A 24,364-nucleotide genomic window follows, 5' to 3' on the forward strand; every position below is an offset into this window, starting at 1 on the left:
CCAATATAAAAATCAACACCTGAATGGTATGCACAGAGGTACAAAGTTTTCACTGTTGTGGGTTATTCATCTAAGTTAGTGTGAGGGAAGAAGAAACATGTGAAGTGACGATCCAGAATTGTTCCTAAAAGCTTGGTAATGATCCAAGTTTCTGAGCCATCATATTGCACATGTGCACAGAGGCAACAAACATTGGGCAAGTATAAAAAAAAAAATACATTTTTTGAATTTGGCTGATATGTTAGATTTTTTTGTAAAGATGTTGTTTACATAAAAGCTTGAGGAGGAATAGACTTGATAAAGCTTTAATGTTAATACCTAAATTTTAAGGTTTATAGCTAAGAAACCACACTTTTTTATCCTTATGAAAATATATTAAATCTCTTTCTGTGTGTGCATTAAATGCCTCATATTTCAGGAAAATTCATTCCAGTCATAAAAATAGTTGAGTTTGAGTTCTAATATATCATTAGAACTATTAATATTTTTGTTACATCAGAATTACTAATAACTATTTTGAAATAGCTTACCATAAAACTTCTAAAAATTGTATATAGAAATTAATTATTAAACAGTATTTCTGAAGCATTTACATATGAAACTCCTGCATGGAACAGGAATACTTTAGTATTTAGGGAAAATTTGGCAGAATTTTGTGGTGAAATCCCTGAAGAAAATCTAGTGTGATATATTAAGTAACTTTGAAAGTGACTAAATAAATTCTGCTATAAGTTGATTTTGCTGGATGTAAAATGGTAACTGACTAATTATATTTCCTGAGAACATGAATCAGCTATCTAGAATTGCCATCACTCCATGGTTGTATATACAGTTAAATTAGGACACAGATAGTCTAATCTGTGACTATCAAGACATAATGCTGCTCTCACTTTCTATATAGTTGCATATCTAATTTTTCAGTCATGCTAAAGAAAGTTCTTGTGCATTCTTGTGTCAGTATTAAGTCTCAGTTGTGTACCTGAGTTCAGTGCTATGTTGTTTTGACGCATATCATCACCAGTAAAGCAGCATTTGCCAGTGGAATTTAGTCAATAAGCATTGATGACAGAAGGTCCAGAACAGAACCTGTCTTACTTTCCCAACGAGTCTTAACTAACTCCTGTAACTCTGTCAATTAGGCTGGTTCTGCACTTGGAACTGAACCAATGCATCTGTTAATTATTCATACACAGAATCCAGCTAATTTTCAGCTATAATGGCTCTGGCTGCATAGAGAAAAAAAAAAAAAATTTTTTTTTTTGCCCCTGTAGTCTAATAAATTTGAGTTTCAATATGCACAATGAATTGATCTGATTAGAAAAAACAGTTGTTTTTTTAACTTGCATCAATTATTTTAATGACACATCTGACCTGTGTCTATCTTGTTAATAACATGGAGTGAAAAGTGAAGAAAGAAGAAAACTGATTACCAGAATACTGATTTCTAGATCTTTGACCCAATTTATATAACTGTTTATCAAAATGTTTTTTATTTTTATCATTAGATATAAATGCTATTTTCTTTCCATGGTGTAAATATATGTACATTACAAAAACTTGTAGAGGGGCATGCATATATACACATATTTTTGTAAATGTTTATAGGATGCTAAAAAAGGCCCAAGAGAGGCCATGCAAAGAAACAAGGCAAGAACATCAGTGTGGTAGGAAAAATGATGTATCACACAGAGCTAGGGGTCTGCTTGAAGCCACAAGCTGCCAGCCAGAATTGCATTTGTGCTGCTTGTGTATTTATAGCACAAATTAAACATTCCTTTAAGGAGACTTTTGGTTATGTAAAGCCTTTTGTAAATGCTTGTGGAGAAAGGTGTTCCCGGGTTGTGGTGAGTTTTTTCATGATCTGGCCCTTTTGCTTGCTTTTCTGTGGGTATGAGAAGGTAGAGGGGCAGACACAGGTGGATGGATAGGTGCTCATTCTGAAGAGAAAGGAATCATTCGTCTCTTTTTCTTCATCTCTGGAAGAGGAAGGTTCTGTGCACCGTATTTTGGAAAAGGGAGGCCTCGTGTGGTCAGGCGTGGGAACATCCCTGTCGGGCTGGAGGGATCCCAGCCGCAGGCACCTCCTCCTTCAGCAGAACCAGGAATATAAACATGGACATCGGGTGGTATTTATCAGGGAATCATAGAATGGCTTAGGGTTAAAGATCATTCACTTCCAGCACCCCTGCCATGGGCAGGGGTACCTTCCACTAGACCAGGTTGTTCAGAGCCACTTCCAATCTGGCCTTAAAGTTTCTTGGGATGGAGAGTTCACAGCTTCTCTGGGCAACCTGTTCCAGTGCCTCACCACCCTCACAGTAAAGAATCTCATCCTAATAACTAATCTAAACCGACTTTCTTTCAGTTTGAAGCCACTCCCCCTTGTCCTGTCACTACATGTGCTTGTAAAAAGTCCCTCTTAGTCTTTCCTGTAGGCTCTCTTCGGGTACTGAAGGCCACAATTTGGCAACCTGTAAGCCTTCTTTTTTCCAGGGTGAACAATCCTAATCCTTCTAGCGTTTCCTCATAGGAAAGGTGCTCCATCCCCCTAATCATCTAGTTCTCTGGACCTGCTCCAACTGATCAGTATCCTTCCTGTGTTTCATAGCAATATGGATGACTAGGTTAGGAAGAAGGATCACCTGTATATGATTGCAGGTGCTCTGTCTGAACAAGTCTGAAGGAAATACTGTTCTCACTGGTCCTTCTTTGTTTATTGTGTTATAAGATACATACATTTCCTTGCCTTTCTAGGCATTTAAACCAGGTAACAAAATGTAACTCAAATACAGAAGTCCATGTGTGATATTAAATTAATTAGCCGTACCAAGAGAAACAGAGTAGTGGTCTATATAGTAATTGACAAAATGACAGCATTTTGATTTAAAGACAAAATTAAGGGAAAAAAAAAAAGCAAAACAGACACCTGAAAGAGTGCCTAGTTCATGTAAATTTAAAAAAAGAGTTTCCAGTTCTTTCCCTTGAGTAAGATCTAGCTGTGAGGAATAGCTGTACAGCAGCCTAGGCAGGGACCTGTGAGAATATCCATATATTGGTGAGTCACAGGTTAAAGCCCTTGTGCATGAGAGCATGTTCCAGCACTCTTACCTTAGACATGTATCTTAAAGAGAAGTAAATCCAGCCATAAGACCATCAACATAAACCCATTCTTGTTTTCAGTTCTAAGAACATTCTCCAACTTTTTGAAGACTAACAATTAAATTAAATTCCCCTAAATGTGGGATTTACCATCAGTAGCACTGGTTGCCATCAGCTGGGATTTGTGAGAAGCCTCTCACCATACATGACCTTCTGAAGAGATTATTTTGGCTTGTGACTCTAGCAGGGAGTGGTCTCTGAGGAAAGCATGGGCCTGCCTTTGTGCCCACTTCCATGACCAGTACAGGGCTGGAAGATGGCTTTTTATTTCTTTCATTTTTATTTATAAGATTTGTCCATTACCTTGTTTCAGTGACTTAAATCCATTCCCTGGCTTAACATTAGTAAAAATTTCCCTTATATGTTCTTGTTATTGGGATACAGCTCTCAACATACTAGGTTCAGGTCTTTAAGATACTGATCATGAGGTTCATCTGTTATATAGAAATGGCACATGGGACTGAGTTATCAGGCCTACCTGAAGTAGTCACCTTTACTGGAAATTGAGCAGTCAGGATGAAGAGAACAATACTCTGCACTCTGTAATCTCACTGTGTTTTTTTACTATGCTAAAATTTGCCTGCTGTTGCTGATAATGTCTAATGTTACTCTCAGCAATCACATTTCTAAACTATCTCCAGTGTAAGATACAGAGGAGGCATTTCCTGATGATGTAAGCCATTGTTCGTTATCAAATGCTTTTCAGAAAGGACCTTGCTACACACAGGGAAAATGAAAAAAGCCCTACAAAACTGTTAGATTTTCTAATTTTGACTAGAAAAAAAAAAAAACAACAAAAAACTTGATGTCTTGAGATTGAAAGAACACATCTGGAGGCAAAGGGAGTTATTCGAAAGCTTTGTTCCTTCTTGCTATGACTCATTTTGCAATAAACTCATTTTGCCAGCAGGGTCCAATTCAGATGACTTACGATAATTTTTTTTTTAAATTTTTTTTCACCAGGCATGTGTTGCCGATGTCCCTGAAATTCATACTGGAAGCACTGGTTTAAAAAACAAACAATCAAAAAAAAAAAAAAAAAAAACTCACCAAACAAAACCCAAATAAATATAAAAGGCTAAATCCTGCCATGTGACCTTCCCTACTTGCGCATCCATCTTCCTGCGCTTCCTTAGGGGATGCTGCAGTCGGCTTTGCAGGCGGTCTCCCCTTCGGAAGGGCTGTCGTCCGAGCACTGAGGGTGGGGGGAAGACGGCTCTGTCCCCCGCATCCCCCGGGCATCCCCTTCGGGCAATTTCCAAGAGCGGATCAGCGCGGGGCGGGCACGGCCGCCGCTCCGCGCCCGCGCTGCCTCCTGCCCCGCCCGGCGCCGCGGGCCGAGCCGGGCCCAGCTGGGCCGAGCCGGGCCGAGCCGGGCATGGCGCCGCTGGTGCTGTACCACTGGACGCAGTCCTTCTCCTCGCAGAAGGTGAGGGGCGGGCGGGGGCGCGGGGCCCCGGATCGCCGCCTCCCGCCGTGCCCACAGCCCCTGCGCGCCCGCGGCGGCATCGGGGTGGGGGATGGAGGGATGGGGATGGAGGATGGAGCGGGGGCGGCCGTGGGTGCGCCGAGGCGGGGCCGGGAGAGCCGCCGGGCGGGGATGCTGCCCGTAGGGGATTCTGCCCCTGCGGGGATGCTGCCCGGGCGGGGATGCTGCCCGGGCGGGGATGCTGCACGGGAGGGGATGATGGCCGGGCGGGGATGCTGCCCGGGTGACCCCGGCGGTGCCGTTCCAGGTGCGGTTGGCAATAGCCGAGAAGGCGCTGAAGTGCGAGGAGCGCGATGTGAACCTGCCGCTGAGCGAGCACAACGAGCCGTGGTTCATGCGCTTGAGTTCCTCTGGAGAAGTACCCGTCCTGATCCATGGGGAAAACATCATTTGTGAGGCAACGCAGATTATTGATTACCTCGAAGCGACGTTTGTAGATGGTAATCGCACAGGCATTTCAGTATGTGGTTCTTCCCCTCGCCCCGTCGGCTGCAGCAGTGCTGGGGGCAGCTCTATGTCGCTGAAGGACTCTTCGTTCAGGGCAGAATAAAAGTAAACGGGCTCTCTTAATAGCTAACAGTTTGGGTTGAAAACACGTTCCTCTAAAATGACTGGAGGGCTTTCCAGCGCCTTCACGAGTAAACCTTTATAAGTAAAACCTACCACTGTCCTCCTTAGCCCTTCAGGAAAGATGGAGAGGCGGGGAATGGGAACAGCACCGTGCTGCACTAACCCTGGCATGACACTGCCAGGAAAAATAATATACTGAGCAGAGCTGCATGACTGCCTTTGTCAAGGAGGTCCAGATTCTCTGTGAGATGAGAAGAAACATGCTTAATTTCAGAATAATATTCTGTAGAACAATGGAAGTAGAATGAGCAAAATTTTTTTGGAGCCAAAATGGAATGAAGAGGTAAAAGAGAAGGAAGAGAAGACTTGGAAGTGATCATGTGCAGGGTTTTGAAGTTCGTTGTGCCTGTACTGTTAAAAATACCCAAAAAACCAAACACCAACAAAAAACCTGCCTCGCTTTTTGAAGGAAATGCAGAGTTGTATTTTGTATAGGTGTGAAGATGGCAGCATTTTGTATTTCAGGGATTTAGCACTGCAATTTCTGAGGCATGAAGAAAACTTCATTGTTGAGTGAACATAATTTGTGCTGTGTTTTAGTCAAAAAAGAAGTTTGGGCCCAGGTAGATCAAGGGTAGGGTAAAACTGATGGATGTGCAGGAATACTTCCAGACATGCTTTGTGTGGGATTCCTGTACTGTATTTTTTACGTCATTGCAGGAACAGAAACATTTCAGCCATGAAAATTTCCTGGGATCTCAGCTGTCCCCAACTGTGAGAGCATTATAGGGTTGTATGTCATGGTCACTCATTCCTAGATGTATGTAACAGAGCTGAGAGTGGTTTTCTGATTTGAAAGCCTCTTAAATACATGTTTGTGTGGATTGCTGCGTAGGAATTGGAATTATAAAACATTTAAAAATTAATTACAAATAAACATTTCTCTGAGCTGCAATCACACCACTGAGATATATACCTGGGAACAAGTGCAGCTTTCTTACCTGTGGCTGTGTCACCTGTCCCAGCTGTACATGATTGAATGAAATTTGGTCAATTATATGATTCTTCTTATCTTTATTTTTAACTTTGTTTTACAGAGGAAGTACCAAGATTGATGCCAGAAGAGGGAAGCATGTATTATCCAAGGGTGCAACATTATAGGGAGCTTTTAGACTCCTTGCCTATGGATGCCTACACACACGGCTGCATCCTGCACCCTGAGTTAACAGTGGACTCCATGATTCCAGCCTATGCTACCAGCAGAATCCGTAGTATGTACTGGTGTAGCTCTGAATTTCTATGACTTAGTAGGTTGCTGTATTACATTAATCTTCTTTCTTAAGTCTGCCTTAAACAAAAAAGACTGTGCACAGTTTATGAATTTTAGTTGCAGTCCTTGATGATTTGTGCATATACTTTTTGTTTTACTTTTTTATTCTGCTGGGATTTGAAAATGGGAAAGAGGAAGTGTTATTTTTGAGGTGTCTATGGAGATAATTTTTGTACCATGGCTACCTTCTAATTGATGTCTTTATGTTTCCTTCAATGTATCACAAAAGAACTAAGTAGTTCTAGGACAAGTATCAACTCCTGACAGCACGGCTGGATGATGATTCCCTGTTTACTATTACATTCTGAGATCTCTGAATTTTTTTTTGTCAGCATCAGTGGTTTATATAGCATTGATTTTTTTTGTATGGTGTTTTAGAATGCTCTGTAGAACAAAGTCAAATACTGCAGTGTCTTTGAAATGTAATACATCTATACTATTAGTAAATCCATGATATCATAAATGGTGATATTGTTAGCTTAAGAAATAAAATTTCCAACAAAATGTCTTATCCTCCTCCTTAAAATTTCTGGTAAGTCAGTTCTCTTACTAGCCACACTGTTATGTTGTCAGAAGTGAAGGCAGGCAGCTAATTTTCCATATAGTTGCATGATTGATGTTACTTAAGTAACACAGAATCATAGGGTCATAGAATCATAGGATCATAGAATGGCCTAGGTTGGAAGGGACCTTAAGGATCATGCAGTTTCAATGTCCCTGCTCTAGGCAGGGACACCTTCCACTAGGCCAGGCTGTTCCAAGCCCCGTCCAGCCTGGCCTTGGACACTTCCAGGGATAGGGAGTCCAGAATCTCTGGGCAATCTTTTTCAGTCCCTCACCACCCTCAAAGAAAATAATTTTTTCTTCATATCTAATCTAAATCTATCTCCAGTTTAAAACCTCTCCCCCTTGTCCAAGAAGATGAATTATTCTCTTACATCAGTGCATTGTCTGGTTTTGCGGTTTTGATTTGTTTTTTTTCCTAAATCTGGATGCTAACTGTTTATTGAACAGTTGTGCTTTACTCATAGGCATTGTGGATAGTTTTTCTGTTTTCACATGGTAATAATCAGTGCTTTTATTACAGTTCACTTTACAACATTGTCTTCTGCTTTTCTTTCTGTATATGTTCTTCCGCTCTAGCTTCTAGTTTATATAAATTGTTCTCAGTTTGCACATGTTCATACTGGCAGAGCTAACATTATTGCTTATCTAAATTGGGATGGATTCTTATCTTTTCATGCTTAAAACATAGCTTATATTTTTTTGATTTGAAGCATTTTTTTGAAACTGATGGGGTTTTTTGTGGATGTTTCTTAAAAATTTCTTTGCATGTTCAAACTTCTCCTGGTTGGAGATGGTTTCATTTTCAGCTTGAAACACCCTTTTTTTCTAGACTGCTAGATATAATAAGGCATGAGCCAGTTGTGTATTATGTTTAAGCATACCAAATCCAAGTAAGTAATTGATTGCATACATAAAATTTTAGTTGTATGAGTACATCCTTAAATTTCTTCATACACTATATTGAAGGATGGCTTTCACAGTCATGTTGAAATGAATATATAAAAAAGTGAATTTGTTATTCTCTAGAAGGAATTTTTTATCAGTTTAATTTATCAGACTTAATTGTGACTAAACTTTATTATCAAATACAAGTGAGACATGATTCATGCTCTATAATTATTCTTTTGTTATAATTTTATGATTAGAAATACTTATTTTTCGAAGATTTATAAATCACTGTATTTTGGTATTCTAGGTTTATAAGTATGGCATTTTCAAGCAAAGCCCCATTTTAAGGAAAAGAGTATACACACATAGTAGAAATCAGTACAATTAACTTAAACTTTTTGTATCATTCGTTCTTTAAATCATGTAATGAATGTTCTTCTAGGACATGCACACAATTCATAAAGAACATTTCCAAAAGGATCACAGACTAGCATCAGATTTTAGCTAAATGAAAACACCTTGGCTCCATATTCAGTGGCATTTAGGATTTTGCTGTGAAATTATGCCTATGACCTACAGTGACAAGAAATCTCAGTGTGGGCCTACCAGCACTGTCACATTGCAAACTGATGAGCTGAAGGTGTGGTGGGTCAATTTAAAAGCATTAGAGTTTTCCAAAATGTATTTAAATCTTAACCTGGTGCAAATGCTGTATTGAAGCAGCACTTGCAATGTTCTTGGTATGATATTTTACACAGGTGATCGATCAGTTCCTGTGGATTGCATTATGAGTATGTTTGGATAGCTAATATTTGTCATTCTTTTTTTTTTTGTTTGTTTTTGTTTGCTTTGTGTTTTTTTCTTTTTTAAAATCTTTTTTAATTAGGCCAAATAAGTAACACAGAATCAGAATTGAAGAAACTTGCAGAAGAAAATCCAGACCTTCAAGATGCCTATATAGCAAAACAGAAGCGCCTTAAGGTAAGAAACCCCTTTGTATGGGCCCCTTTATTATGAGCTTCTTAGTGTTAGATTTTTTGGTCACAATATAAACATTTGTTTCACTTGTCATTACCAGTAATGTCATGCAGCCTTCAAGGCATGAAACAGTCTGTCCTCAGATCAGCTACACACTGCAAGTGTGTGCTGAAGTACTGGACTAGTCCCACTGATTTAAAAGGTAAGTACACATCAGTGTGGAGTTGGGCTGTTGAGCACCCTGCAGAGGTAGGCAAACCTTAATATCCAGCATCTCTCAAGTTTTATTTTGTTTTCTGAACTGTCGCCAGTATCCATGTAGTATCAATCTGACTGTGTGGAGAAAATAATCACATTTTATGAACAAACACAGTAGTATCCTATGTATAAGCTTCTCTGATAAAAGTATAAACTCTGTATGATGATTAAAACATTAATCTGTATGTCTATTTAGTCTAAACTGCTGGATCATGATAATATAAAATACCTAAAGAAAATACTGGATGAACTGGAAAAAGTTTTGGATCAGGTTGAGACTGAATTGCAACGGCGAAATGAGGAAACACCAGGTAAGGAATCTTTCTTCCTAAATCCTGTTGATATTTCTGTTTTAGGATATTGAGTAAACTTGTTGATAGCACCATCATAAAGCAATTTTTAATGTGTTGGATTTGATACTTTTAGTATATAGTGATCTATACATCACAGAAGGGATCAATGCAGTTTTAAATACTAGCTTAATTTACTGTTCCAGTCAGAGAGTTCTCACTGTTTCATGAGAGTGCTTGATCACCTTTTCGCAAAATGAGTATAATTAGCTGCACAATTTTTTAGTATTTTTATCAACAAAATCAGAAAAAAAAATAACTACAGAATGCTGAGTAGGTTTTTGGTAATAAGTGTAGGCTTCATCTCACTATAATGATCACAATCTTAATGTTTAATACAGATTTATTATAATCTTGTGCAGATAGTCTGCTGATATTTGTGGTACATGCAGAATAAGCTATCTGAATAATTGCTCTAATCATTAGGCAACCCTCTTCCCTCAACCTCTTGGAAAGCAGTCCTGTTACCTGCCTCCACCCAAATGAAAGTAAAATTTTTCAGAATCACAGAATCATCAATGTTGAAAGAGACTTTCAAGATTATCTAGTCCGACTGTCATCCCAGCACCATCATAAACACACCTAAACCATATCCTGCTGTCTGCTGCCCTGGGCAACATATTCCAATATCTGACCACTCTTTCAGTAAAAAATATTTCCAATATCTAATTGGGGCCTCATCTGGTGTAAGTTAGGGCCATTTCCTCTCATCCTGGACTGACCCAAATACTGAGCCCTGGGGAACCCCACTAGTGACCATCCACCAACTGCATTCATCACCACTCCCTGGGCCTGGACATCCAACCAGTTTTTCACTTAATGAAGAATGTACCCACCCAGCCAGTTTACCCAGGATAATGCTCTGGGAGACAGGTCAAAAGCTTTACAGATGTCTAGATAATATCCACAGTCTTTCCTTCATCCAGTAAGCATGTCATTGGTTGTGGAAGAAATTCAGGTTGGTGAAACAAGACCTGCCTTTGTAAACTCATTCTGGCTGGGCCTGTTCCCCTGGTTATCCTGCAAATGCCATGTAGTAACACTCAGGACAATCTGCTCCATGACATTTCCCAGTACCAAGGTCAGGATGACAGGTCTGTAGTTTCCTGGATCCTCCTTCTGACCCTTCTTGTAGATGGGTATTACATTTGCTAAGTTCCAGGCAACAGAGACTTCTGGTTAACCAGGATTGCTGGCAAATAATTGAAATAACTGGCAAAGTTTTGGCAGCTCCCTTCTTACTCTTGGGAACATCCCATCTTTACCCATAGGCTTGTGGGTGTCTAACTGGCATAACAGGTCACTAACCACTTTCTCCAAGGTTTTAGGGGCTTCACTCATCTCCCTGTCACCAACTTCCAGCTCTGAGAGCTGGATATCCTGAGAACCACAGGTTTTGGTGTTAAAGACTGAGGCAAAGAAGGTATTAAGTGCATCAGGCTTTTCCTCATCCCCCAATATGTTTTCCCTTTCATCCAGCAAAGGGTTGACACTCCTTAGCCCTCCTTTTGCTGCCAATGTATTTACTAAAACTGTTTTTGTTGTCTTTAACTGGAGTGCCCAAATTAAATTCAAGTCTTGCTTTCTTTCTAATTTTCTTCTGCACAACCTCATGACATCCATCCTTGTAGTACCCCACTCCGGCCAGAGGTGAGACACAGTCCTTTTTACCCCAATTCCAACCTAAATTCCCTGTTTATCCAGGCTGGTCTTTTTCCCTGACAGCATATGGGGACAACTTGTTGCTGTACTTTTAAGAATTCTTCCTTAAATCTTGCCTGTCTTTCCTGTACTACTTTGTCTTTCAGGACTGTGTCCTGGTTAAGGGCAGATTTGGGCAAGAATCCCCAAAGGGGTTCCTCTAGGAAGCAGATTCAATCAGCCCCTCCCCACAACTGGTTTGAGAAAAATACCTCTTTGGAGAAAAGTGGAAAAAAAAGTTTATTAAACAAGAAAACCTAAACAATGTTAAACAATAAAACTTCTTGCTGCAGAGAGACAGACTCAGAAAGTTCCCTCCCCAGGCTGCAGCTCAGCTCACTCAGTCTCTTATCGTCAGTGCCTCCGGTGCTGGAAATGCCGCAGCCCAGGCCTGGCCCGCTGGGCCACAGGTGTGAGCTGCCAGAGCTCTTCTGGGTGTTCACAGAATCACAGAATCACAGAATAACGAGGTTGGAAGGGACCTGTAAGATCATCAAGTCCAACCTATGCCCTAACACCTCAACCAGACTATAACACCAAGTGCCATGTCCAGTCTTTTTTTAAAAACATCCAGAGATGGTGATTCTACCACCTCAGTGGGAAGACAATTCCAGTACTTTATTATTCTTTCGGTGAAAAATATTTTCCTAATATCCAACCTGTACCTTCCCTGATGCAGCTTGAGGCTGCGTCGTCTTGTTGTGTGAGTTGCTGCCCAGTGGAAGAGATCGATCCCCACCTGTCTACAACCTCCCTTCAGGAAGCTGTAGAGAGCAATAAGGTCACCTCTAAGCCTCCTCTTCTCCAGGCTAAACAACCCCAGCTCCTTCAAACGTTCCTCACAGGGCTTGTGCTCCAAGCCCCTCACCAGCATTAGTGCCCTCCTCTGGATGCACTCAAACATCTCAATGTCCTTCCCAAACTGAGGGCCCAGAGCTGGACACAGCTCTCAAGGTGTGGTCTCACCAGCACCGAGTACAGGGGAAGGGTGACCTCCCTGCTCCTGCTGGCCACACAATTCCTAATGCAGGCCAGGATGCCATTGGCCTTCTTGGCCACCAAGGCACATTGCTGGCTCATATCCAACCGGCTGTCGACCAGCACCCCCAGGTCCCTTTCTGCCTGAACACTGTCCAGCCACACTGTCCCCAGCCTGTAACGTTGTAGGGGATTTTTGTGTCCAAAATGTAGAACTCGGCACTTAGACTTATTAAACTTCATGCTGTTGGACTCTGCCCATCCATCCAACCAATCTAAGTCTCTCTGCAGAGCCCTCCTTCCTTCCAATAGATCATCACAAATTCCCAGCTTAGTGTCAAATTTACTAATGAAGGACTTGATGCCCTCATCCATGTCGTCTATAAAAATATTAAATAGAGCTGGTCCCAGTCCCAGCACAGACCCCTGGGGGACACCACTGGTGACTGACCCCAGCTGGATGCAGCACCATTCACCACCACTCTCTGGGCCCGGCCGTCCAGCCAGTTCTGAACCCAGCACAGAGTGCTCCTGTCCAAGCCATGGGCTGCCAGCTTTTCCAGGAGTATACTGTGGGAGACAGTATCAAAGGCCTTGCTGGAGCCCAAATAGACAACATCCACAGCCTTTCCTGCATCCACCAGATGGGTCACCTGGTCATAGAAGGAGACCAGGTTGGTCAGACATGACCTACCCTTCATAAACCCGTGCTGGCTGGGTCTGATACCCTGGCCATCCTGTAAGTGTTGTGTGATAGCACTCAGTATGAGCAGCTCCATTATCTTACCTGGTACTGAGGTCAGGCTAACTGACCTGTAATTACCAGGATCCTCCTTCCTACCTTTTTTATAAATGGATGTCACATTGGCCAATTTCCAATTGTCTGGAGCCTCATCAGTGAGCCATGACTCTTGATAAATGATGGAGAGTGTCTTCGCAAGCTCATCTGCCAGCTCCCTCAACACCCTAGAGTCATCAGTCCAGAGCAGGTTTGAGCAGGTTTGAAGAAAAGGAAAAGCCACAGTCCAGGGAACTTCTTTGCTTCAGCTAACTAAAACTAACTAGAAAATCAAAGGCGAGCTCTGTCTCACTGTCTGTCTGTCTGCAGACAGCAGAAGGAGCAGAAATGTGGAGGAGTGAGTGCAGTTTCTGAAAACAAACTCCGCGCTTCTTCTCCCCCCTGTTCACTTCTGTAAGAAGTCTTAAAGGTACAAAACTTATGATTCAGCATAAACAGAACAGACAATTGGGGATAAAAGTATCATAGAGTCAACCCAGGACAACTGACTCCCGTGTCCAAAGTCTGCCTGGCAGACGTCCAAGGTGACAGTTCTGCTGGTGCCTTTCCTTACTTCACCCAGAACTGAAAACTCCATCATTTCATGGTTGCTATTCCCAAGATGGCCACTGACCACCACATCACCCATGAGTCCTTCTCCAGTTGTGAGTAAGTTTTCTTCCACACACTCCAGAAATCTCCTAGACTGCTCCTCTCCACTGTGTTGTATTTTCAGCAGGCATCTGGCAGGCTGAAGTTCCCCACAAGTACAAGGGCTGGAAACAGAGAGACTTCTGCCAGTCTCCTGTAGAGTGCATTGTGGCAAGCACCTTTCTCTCCTTCTCAGGATTTTTCATAGAGGTGCACAGAGAGAAATGAAAGCAAAAACAATTTCTATTTCTGCTCCTTGTTTTTCCAATGGGAAATGTGTTTGGAGAATTGTTTACCTGGATCGAGTGCTTGATTGGATTCTGGTGACGACTGTTTGAGCCTGATGGCCAATCCAATCCGCCTGTGTCTGGACTCTCAAGAGAGGGTCACGAGTTGTGTTAGAGTTAGAAAAAGTAGTATGTAGTTTTAGTATCTTCCTTTTTATATAGTATATTAATGTATTTTAGCATAGTTGTAATAAATCATTCAGCCTTCTGGATTGAGTCAGACATCGTCATTTCTTCCCATTGGGTTTGCCTGCATTTACAATAATGTATCCTCTGCTTCTTTGTGGTGGCTAGCAGGTCTGTAACACACTCCTACGAGGACATCTGCAATGCTGACCTTCCCCCTGATCTATACCCACAGGCACTTAACCATGTCAGCATCCTAAATTCTGTTTAAATGGGATTAGCCTTCTGCTTATTCACAGTGCGTTCAGCTCCCAGTGGTGCTAATAGGAGTCCTTCCCCTGACTTCTCTGGGAACTGCATGAAGCATCAGTCAATATCAACTGCATCTGCTCAAATCAATAACTTTTTGCATTTAGCTCTATAAATAGCTGTTGTAATAATTGCTGGTTCCTATCACAACTGTAGGTTTGAACCAGCAGTTGAAAATCTAGATTGAGTTTGCTACTGACTCAACAGTGAAAGACTCACAGAAAATATTTTAACTCGTAAAGGATGGAAGGATTTTGTTCAGCATACTATGTCTGCCACCATTTCCAGCAACCCCTTTCCTTTCTCTGCTAAGTAGCCTTTCCAAGGAGTCAACTGATAGTATTGATGAGCTTATGAAAGCTTCTTGGATCACAGGATTTTGTGAAACATGGGACTATTGCTTCTTGGAATTTTGTCTGAGGTATTACTACTTTGGAGGTTTGTGATCTGTACTTCTTCAGGTTCTGGTAAAACTAAGAGCTCCTGCTTCTCTTGCAGTTGCTTGAATCCCTCAACTACTACTACTACTACTACTGCAGGCATCTTTCTTTCATGCAGGATAGATTCTTAGGTCTTTTTCATCATCTTATTTAATGCACTGGATGAATTCCCAGGTATGCTTTCAGCAACCTAGGATAAACTCCTTTTCTACAGACGTCCTTCTTCCAGACCTACATAACCAGTCAAAATGGACTGGTACCAGCTTTGTGCCAAACTGTTGCTTTTCTCTGGTGGAAAATGTGTTGGAAAGGAGATTGCAAAATTTCTCTGTTTCCAGAGAGGGGCTGCTGAGTGTTAGTGCCAGCATTTTTCCATGCCTGCTGTGTGGGATGAACTGCAGAAGTTACAAATGAGATGAGAACAGCATAGTCCTCCCTATTCGAGATCTAGGCTAGAGCAAGGTACTTATGCTGGCAACTAGGGTAACTGTGCTGGCTGTCAAATTTCATATCCTGGGTTTCAAAAGCTCTTGGTATAGTCATTACATATCAGCCCTTTGGTGGTGGTTCAGATCGCTGACAGTGACTTGTGGCGCTGTCTGGCAGTGCCTGCTCTGAGCCATCCCAGGAAGATTGACCTCTTTCCTTTGGGGAGGGTACCTGGGGTCTCCATCTGTGCTCCTGACTAGTGGTGAGCTGTGGGAATATTTGTCCTTTCTCAAACATCTCAATGTAAAACCCCCATAACTTGGGGTCTAAGAGACACAAAAGAGGGACAGGGCGACAAATTTTGTCATCTCAATGGGTTGATGTGTTTGGTGCAAGTCAGTCATCTGATTCATTTCATTTTGGCTTGAAAGCCTCCAACAAGTTAGCTGGAGTTAGTTCCTGAGTGAATGCTATAGAGCTGAGTGACACAGACAAGCTAATAAATTCTTCAGACAAGTGGTAGCTTTTCAGTAAAAGCTAAACTTCTTTCCTCCTTTCCAATCCTGTCTAATTTAATCCAGATTTGAGCAATCTAGTTGAGGAAAATAAGTGTTTACTGTGGGTTTTAATTTATGAACCTGGAATGGGGATCTTTTTTTCCTTAACAAATGTAGGCCGGGCTGCTGAGCCTAAGACTTTACAAGATTGTGCAAAAAATGGACAGGGATTAGGAAAATGTTTATTGATTAAAGTCATACTTTAGCTGAAGCGTTGTTGCTCTTTATTAGATGGTACTTTGAAATAGCACTAAACTAAATGTGCTTATTAGTATGCTTTATGTTTTATCTCTTCTTAGAAGATGGAAATCAGCCTTGGCTCTGTGGTGATTTCTTCAGTCTGGCAGATGTGTCACTTGCTGTCACATTACATCGCCTGAAGTTTCTGGGATTAGCAAGAAGAAACTGGGGAAATGGAAAGCGACCCAACTTGGAAGCTTATTATGAGCGTGTCGTGAAGAGAAAAGCATTCTACAAAGTTTTGGGACATGTCAACAATATATTAATCTCAGCTGTCCTGCCAACAGCATTCCGTGTGGCCAAGAAAAGGGCTCCCAGGGTTCTTGGCACCACCCTGCTGGTCAGCATGCTGGCAGGGGTGGGCTATCTTGCTTTCCTGTGTCTTCGGAAGAGATTTGCCAACATGGTGCTATCGATTAGAACCAGGCAAAATTATTTTTAGACCTTGTCTGTCTCTGGTGGTGAGTGGAGGGCATCTCTGCCCCCCAGGAAAATATCTTCAATAAAATATAAGCGTAGAAGTACGATTATGTCTGTGAATTAGAACATTGCCACAGAGTAATCATCTCCTGCTGATGTTTAATTGGGTTGGCGATGCTGAGATATTTTTCAAAAATACGTGTTGGGGGGATGACAAAGGAAAGAAGAGATGTACTTTTCAGCCAAGGGCCTATAACTGTGACAGTGCTACATTAAAGTGGTTATTGTCTCCTTTACCCAGTAGCTGACCTAATTAAAATGCTTTTATTGAATAGATATTCAGCAATGTGATAGCTTTTCACTGTAGATGAAATGCATTATTGTGCAGAAACCAGCATTGTTAAAATACTGAAAATAACTCTTACTTTAAATACTCAGAGTAAGATTTAATTGGAACATTGTGCCTGTTGTGTAGAAGAGCAACTTTCTCTGTACTGATTATTGTCTGTTAATTTGCAGTTGGACCTTTAGGAACGTGTTAAAAAGTAATCTTGTGAAGCCACTTTTGTAAGCGTATGTTCATGCATCAGTACAGGAAAAGACCTGAAACAGGTAAGAACATCAGTGATTTATGTACCACACAAGTGAAATTCTCCAGAGGCATCACTGGACAACAGATACTAGAATTTTGCTGAAATACAAATAGGAGCAAGACACCTGACACCTGTCTTTTGAAAGACTTTCAGGCTCAGCCTCAAACTCTGGCAGAATCAAATCAAGCTATCTTGGTGCACATTTGCTGCTTTCTTTGGGTTTCTTTGATACAGTTGCCTCCGTGTGAGTGTCCTGTGTACCCTTTCGTGTTTCACTCTGAGCACTGGCTATTTTTGCACACTTCTTGGCAACATTAGCGATTGCACGTGTCTCTATTAAATGCTTGTCCACAACGTGCCACAGCCAACTAGAAAACATATGCAGAGCAATGCCTTTTTGTATAAGTAATTAAAAATAGTTCACTGTCTATCAGTCTGGTTAGGTAGCCTAGATTTAAGGTAAAGCTGTAATTTAGTAATCCTTTTACTTATGGATAGGGGTCATGTTGATGATAAGTGACAAACACAGAAAGTTTGAAAACAATTTGTACTGCTGATTTTTTGCAAAACTGCCCTCTTGTAACATGCAGGAAAGGTGTAGAAAAACAATTTGATTACTTCCTTCTACTCAGCAGATGTTGTGAGTTTTATTAGTTTTGAAATGATCTTCCATTTCAACAAGAAACGTACATTTACCTGAAATAAGACTTTGAATAATTTTGCAGCAAAAAAAGCATTTGGAAGGGCTGAAAATTCTCATGACAGTTTAGTAAGACTTTTGTATGCTTGATGAATGTTCAAAAGCCTCAAAGTTTTGTTTACAAGTTGTACACAGATGCAACAAACAAAGCATATCTTTAAGTGTTTGCCTATTAACAATCACTGCTAACAGACCTAAGTACATTTTGGTCCAGTGCTGGTGGCTGTGGTCTCCCTGCAGAATTGCATTTAGGTGTGAAGGAGATCATCTCAAGTTTGCAGGAAAGAACTTAGGCAGTTTCTGTCTGGGCAGTCTCACCTTCTAACACATATCAATATGGATAAAATTATTGGATACTCCTGCTTATTATTTAATATTGTCCTAGTTGTCCAGCAAAAGTAGACCTAAATCTCATTACTCCTTTCCAGTAATAAGAAACATCTTACCTAGGAAATAATGCACTTTTTTTATTTGTAAAAAAGACAGTTTTATATAATTCTATTTCATGATCCAGTGGTTCTCAAGAACTTGTTGAATTAAATGTCTCTATTTGGAAAAGCTTTATTATCTCTAGAGTGGGTTTAATCCATCAATACTATTAATGTACTGGCAACTTTAACAGAGTTTGTGTGTTGCATTTACTTGTAGCTATCAAATTCCACTAAGTAAATAAACACAGAGTAAGACCTGTAACTTAATTCTTCCCTGGCATGCCTGTCTGTCAGACCACTGTAAAATGTAATTTGGTCAAGTCATAGTAAATTTAAATATATATGACTTAGCCTTCTTTAGAGTGAGGTGACCACCAGATGTCAGTGGTCCTCCAGGACTCTGCTCTGGCAGACCTCTCTGGCATGCAGGAAAACTCTACTTTTCACAGAGAAAAAGTTTGTCATCTCAGCATAAGAGGGTTGTGAGCACCCTCATCGCATTAGCAGCTTCTCCAGAGCTCTGGAAACAACTGAGTGGTTCTACCACAGGTTTGTTCTCTGACACCTGCCACTTATACTTGTGTCGTTTCTATACTGGGTAAATGAGAGGCCAAAGTTAAAATAAAAAAATTTTCACATGAAAATTAATGTTACCGAATAGCAATTAAACTTGCCATCTGCAAGAATGAGCATGGATAAAGCTTTTAGTGCATAAAAGTTTGGATTCCTGTTTTGATTAATGTCTGTTAGTTCAGCTGTTTTGTATCCTACCTATTTTAACTGCCCTGAAGTACTCTGTTCATTGATTTCTGTACAGGTGGCAGCAAAAGGCTTATCCATGATTAAATTCCTCAAAATAGGATGAGATTTAGAAGCACACATGCTGCATTTGGTTCTTTGTGCAGGATAGCTTTTGTGCTTGTGAAGTTTCTTTTCAACTGGCTTATTTTCTTTCTGGTAGCTCTCTATACTATTTTGATTGGGTACTGAAGCAATCTTCTAGTTTTCATTTACTATTTACTCTTATATCATGCATCAGATATAGTTCATATCTTTATGTGGGACCTGCACAATAGACTACTTTCTAGTCTGGTTGATATGTTCTATGTCAGTGAAACAAAGCACATTTGAGAATTACACAGTATTGTTGTAAGGACTCTGATGCTATTCAAGGAGAGAAGCCCTGGAACACTTTTTAAATCAGTTTAAAAATTGCCTTGCATATATATGGAAACAGCAGTAACAATGATGTTTTCTTTGGTTGTCTGTCTGAGCTGTATATGTATGAAGTCCAACAGAAGCTATTTGATAAAGTAAAAAAATATAAGTAAAAAAATAATTAGGGCAAGCAGGTTTTTTACTTTCTATTAATCCATTAAAAAAAATTCCAACTCCACTTTGCTTCTGAGTGTGTTTCTGATTAATTGTTGTGCTGCAGCAGCTGGGGCTCCTTTCTGTAAGGTGCATGACAAGCACATAATCTGTGTACACACTGACGTTGTCCTTGGTGAGACTAAATGTGTATTAGTCTGGCCATAAACTAAGACACCCCCCCCTTTTTTTTTCTTGCACTGTAGGAGTCTGTGTTGGGCTTCCTTCCTTGTTAAGCAGAGGAATAAATAACAGTACATGAGGCTTGCGTGCATCGCCTCTCAGTATCTTGAATGTCAGGGAAGCTGCTAGGATAAGTAGACAGCTGGTAGGACTTGAGTTTCAGGAGATTATGACACCTGTAGTCTGTGCACCAACTTTCAAGTAGCCTTATGATTTAGCATTAATCAGAAGTGTGCACAGTGCTCTTGCAGTGGAAAGCTTATGTCTAAACATACAAGAGGCAAGAGTGAATACAAAGGTAAGTACAGTAAGTATAAATTCCTTGTCTAGATTCATAAAGCCATACATCCACTTTTCCATGTCACATTTTTAAAGGCATTTTTTACTTAAGTCTGAATTTTATAGGAGCAAGGAGCTACTATGGTTTAGAGAGCAGACTGGCATGCCCTAATGCATGAGGATTAGAGAGAGCAGCAGATGGAAAGTAGGTGAAAAGTAGTCGCCTAGCTAGCTGGAACACACAGTACTCTGCAGTATGGTGTATGACAGATTATTGTTTGCTGAGGCCTTCTTATTATCTCTCTGTTTAGCCAGTGTTAGACAGAGGTATAAGGTTGTGCTTAGGCAATTTATAAGATGTACTGAGGAAATCAAAAGCATGTAGAAAAATCCCAAAGAAAATATGTTGTTGCCTTTTTCTTTATAAAGAAGTTTTAGTTTTGGTGCAGTACCAAGTCATAAAGTCAAGCACTCAAAACTCAGGAAATTCCAGAAGCGAGAGTTCTTACAACCCTCTGTTAACTCACTCATACAATACTTCAATAGCCTTTTTATTTCTGTTTTCCTTTCTAAGTTACAAATATGGTGCTTAATTTAATGTGAAGTTAAAAATGTTGCACCATAAAATAGTTAGGCTATGGATAAGCTTAGTGAGGTGGGAAGAATCTGTTGGAATTTGCAGAGCTGAAGGTCTAACTCTTTCTGTGCTTTACATCAGCATTAGTATTTACTACAGTTTTAAACATAAATAATTATATAAAAGTGTATTGTGTAAACTTACACATAATAGCATAAATCAGTATGAATCTACTTGATAAATATATATAGATATTCGGTATACAGTATCCTTATTTATCCCTTTCATATTTCATTTGCTAAAACAGCTGTTTGACAGTTATGTATTTTGCTGTATTACTCGCCTTTATAAAATAAATTTGCATTTATAAAGGTAAAATTATAAAAATGTCATGTAGTTGTAGAATCATACAAAGTTTTGGGTTGGAAGGAACTTTAAAGAGCATCTAGTTCCAGCTCCCCTGCCATTAGGAGATGTGTTCCCTTTTCCTAATTTACTCTGATAGAATTACAAGGGTATTTGAAAACATTGGTTACATCATGACTGCAGGGACTTGAGAATATACCCAAACATACTTGGTGCTTCATTTTAGCTGGTCATCCAGGACAGAATCTGAATGCTACTGCATTTGGACTGAATTTAAAACTTTAGCTGTTGAGAAGCAATTGCCATCCTGAAAATTGCTTATTCAAGGCTTGTTGAAAGGTTACAGACTTCAAACGTTTAAGCAGATGATGCCTGTGTTTCTGTAAGCAGCAGAAAATAGAGTATTCATAGGGCCAGACCAGATGTGAGGGGACCATTGGTCCTGTCACCTGCTGGCTGAGGCATTCACCTCACAGAAAGCGGAGTTGTTCTCCCCCACTTTGTAATGAAACAGGTGAAACTTGGTGGTAGAGACAAGAACTCCTCCTCATGGATACAGGCCCTGTGCAGTAGGTTGCAGAGTCAAGCTTCTTCTTTCTCAGCAAAAATCACATCTACCTTTACAGAAATCAGAGGTCATTCCTTTGACAAAAAGTAGTTTGGACATGTGGAGGCTGAGACTATCAGTTACTCAGCAACATGATGGAGAACAGGGCCTGCCACACAGCTTCCTCTACCAGCTATGTTTAAAAGCTAGCAGAAGCTGGCAAAGTCAAGCTCTTGGAAGGGATATTTTTAGGTGCGATACCCAGGTTTGGGGAAAGGAAGAAATCCAGACTCTGGAGCCTAAACGAAACCAAGGAAAATCTGTGCAGAGAAGTTCCATCACTGTAACTTGTGGTCTAAGATCTGTGTGGCTTTTCTGCAGGTGGAGAGAGGCTTTTGGATTGCTGCTTCTGGGGACATATTGTTGTAACTCACTTCAGCTATTTAACTGTAATAATGAAAGGAAGAAGAAATATCTGTCTCTGTTGAATACATGGTGAAGCCAGCTTCCTGATACAGATATTTAAATTGGATCACTGTTCAGACAGGTACTGTGAAAGCATATGTTTTGAACTATGTAACTCTCCTCAAACACCTTTACACAAGGCTAGGCACCAAACTAGAAAAATTCAAATTAGAGGTCTGGATTACATCCTAGAGTCAGAGGCAGTAAAAATAGAAAGACCTATTGTTAGAATTTTTAGGCCTTCAAACAGAAAAACTTCCAGAGACAAAGATCTCACAGGATGTCTGTGCCAGATGCTCTTTGTCCAAATTTTGTGCCTCAAGAATTTGTGCACCCTTCTATTGTTCTGAATTAAAGACAGGTCTAAAATACAGAATCCACTAAAATTTACAGAGGAAACAAAATTGGCTGATGTTGCAGTAATGGAAGTATCAAGATTTCAGTTTCTAACAAAGAGCCAAATTCAGGTCTGGAATGAGTCATTGCTACAAAAAATGTAGTGGTGCATCTACTTACATGGGATCTGAATTTGATTTTTAAGTTGTTATCCCATGAATCACATTTTACAACTTTGCCTTGACAAGTTTTGTTTTAATCAACCTATTTGTTACAGAGACAATGAAAGCTACATGGTATCTTTCTGAAACAAAGGAAATATTCATAACTTAAGCTTTTAAAAGCTATGTAAGCTTTTAATATGGGTAGTATATACTGAGTCAAAATTTTTGGAATATGCAGTTATTTTTGGAATAAAGAATTCTTTTAAAACAAGTCCAAGAATGTATGTTTAGGACTGATTCCAGGACAGCATCATAAATTTTTTATTCTTTGGCTTTGAAAGAGAACCAAAAGTGTATAGCTGACTTAATTTTTCTGTTGTTAACTGCCAATTGTAACTGTGATACAAAGAATCTCCACTAAATAAAAAGATTACAGGTTTCTCTTATATATATATATATATATATATATATACATTAAAATATACAAAAAGCAACTGTGCTTATTTAATTTTCTTAGGTAAAGCATATTGGATAATAGTTCTGCCTCTTGTGTGTTGTAAGGAATTAACAGTGTATTTTTCATGCAAAGTAAGAAATTGAAATATTTCCAAAGTGGCTGGTAGAACAACAACATTGGCAACATTGGCTGAGACTGCAGTTCCACACCCACAGCAACCCACAAAAGTGGAAGTCCAGCAGCAACTGAGAGAGGCTCATTGCAATCCAACAGACTTCTGTGATAAGCGGGAGGAGAAGCAAACCAAGCTTCAAACCCAATGCAAGAAGTGGCTGTGCTTGAAGTCAGAAGTCCCTTAAGCTGGTTGCAGATAGATGCCAAATATGTTACTAGCTTCTCTGACCTGGAATGAGAGAATACCTTGGTGTTTACACATCATCAACAACTGTACCTGTACTGTCAGTCCAGGGGTAATGTATTGGAAAAAACTTACACATGGAGTTCTCGAATCAGGAAAAATTTTGCTTAAATTTGTATAGAAAATTAATTGAAGATGTATTTGTGAAGAAAATCATATTCATACCCTGCTCTCAGCAAGAATTAATTCTGAAATGTGGTCTTTACCCTCACACTTCATACTGCTATGCTTCAGCACCATGACGTTATGGGAGAGAAAAAGGACAGGGAAGGTAGTAATGGAGATACAGAAAAGACCTCTTGGTGGGAGGAAAGGAATATATATATATAAATATATAAAAAATCTATATTTATATGTAGATATATATATGTAAATTTATATATAGAAATATAAATGGGATATTATATTAACATATACGGATATCCTAAGGTTTATGTTTAATTTGGTTTTGTTAGTTTGGCTTTTAATTAAAAAATAAACCCAAACATGATAAAGTGCTAAACTGCAATGTGTGCATTGCTGTCGAGAAGGAAATGCAACCACAAGGTGTTGTCTGTTGATGAAGGAGTAGAGACTTTGCTTTCTGTGCATGAGAGTTTATCTCAATACCTCTGCTGGGGATGAAATATGTGAGGAGACAAGCATTATATGGTTCATTGACTCGTTCAATAATGATTCTGTTTAACGAGAGATTCTGTACTTCAGTCACAGCTGAAAACACTAATTCAGTAGATAGCAGTAATTTCCCTGCTTGCCTCCATTAACAATTTATTAGGTATTACCAAATTTTATGTTTTTTTCATGTATTATAATTAATCTCACCACACAACCTTGCCTCAAAAGTAGTTTTGTTCTCCTACACTGCAGTCCTTCATCTCATGTTTGTTTGTACAGGACTGGTTCTAATCTGGGCTGTTTGCTGTATAACCTGCAGTTCCCCAGGCTCCTGCTGGCTGTGGGCACTTTATGTAA

At 40.1% G+C, this 24,364-nt stretch overlaps 1 protein-coding gene across 8 annotated transcripts; it reads left to right on the forward strand.

The window, feature by feature from the left end:
• Positions 1-4,238: 4,238 nt before the first annotated feature.
• On the forward strand, positions 4,239-23,894 carry GDAP1 (ganglioside induced differentiation associated protein 1). Of its 8 annotated transcripts, none has more exons than XR_012054178.1 (8): positions 4,239-4,588; positions 4,896-5,088; positions 6,316-6,489; positions 8,890-8,984; positions 9,436-9,550; positions 16,145-17,117; positions 21,934-22,099; positions 23,035-23,894. XR_012054178.1 is itself a non-coding variant. In XM_072924768.1 (7 exons), the coding sequence occupies exons 1-7, from the start codon at positions 4,538-4,540 to the stop codon at positions 17,034-17,036; spliced, it is 939 nt and encodes a 312-aa protein (XP_072780869.1). In that variant the 5' UTR covers positions 4,239-4,537; the 3' UTR covers positions 17,037-19,625. The 8 variants fall into 8 exon arrangements, 2 of the variants coding, with proteins under 2 accessions (XP_072780869.1, XP_002197983.4); XR_012054179.1 differs by having other exon boundaries at positions 23,107-23,894; XR_012054180.1 differs by having other exon boundaries at positions 23,111-23,894.
• Positions 23,895-24,364: the final 470 nt, after the last annotated feature.

This window comes from Taeniopygia guttata, chromosome 2, assembly GCF_048771995.1.
Source record: "Taeniopygia guttata chromosome 2, bTaeGut7.mat, whole genome shotgun sequence".
NCBI classification, from domain to species: Eukaryota; Metazoa; Chordata; class Aves; order Passeriformes; family Estrildidae; genus Taeniopygia; species Taeniopygia guttata.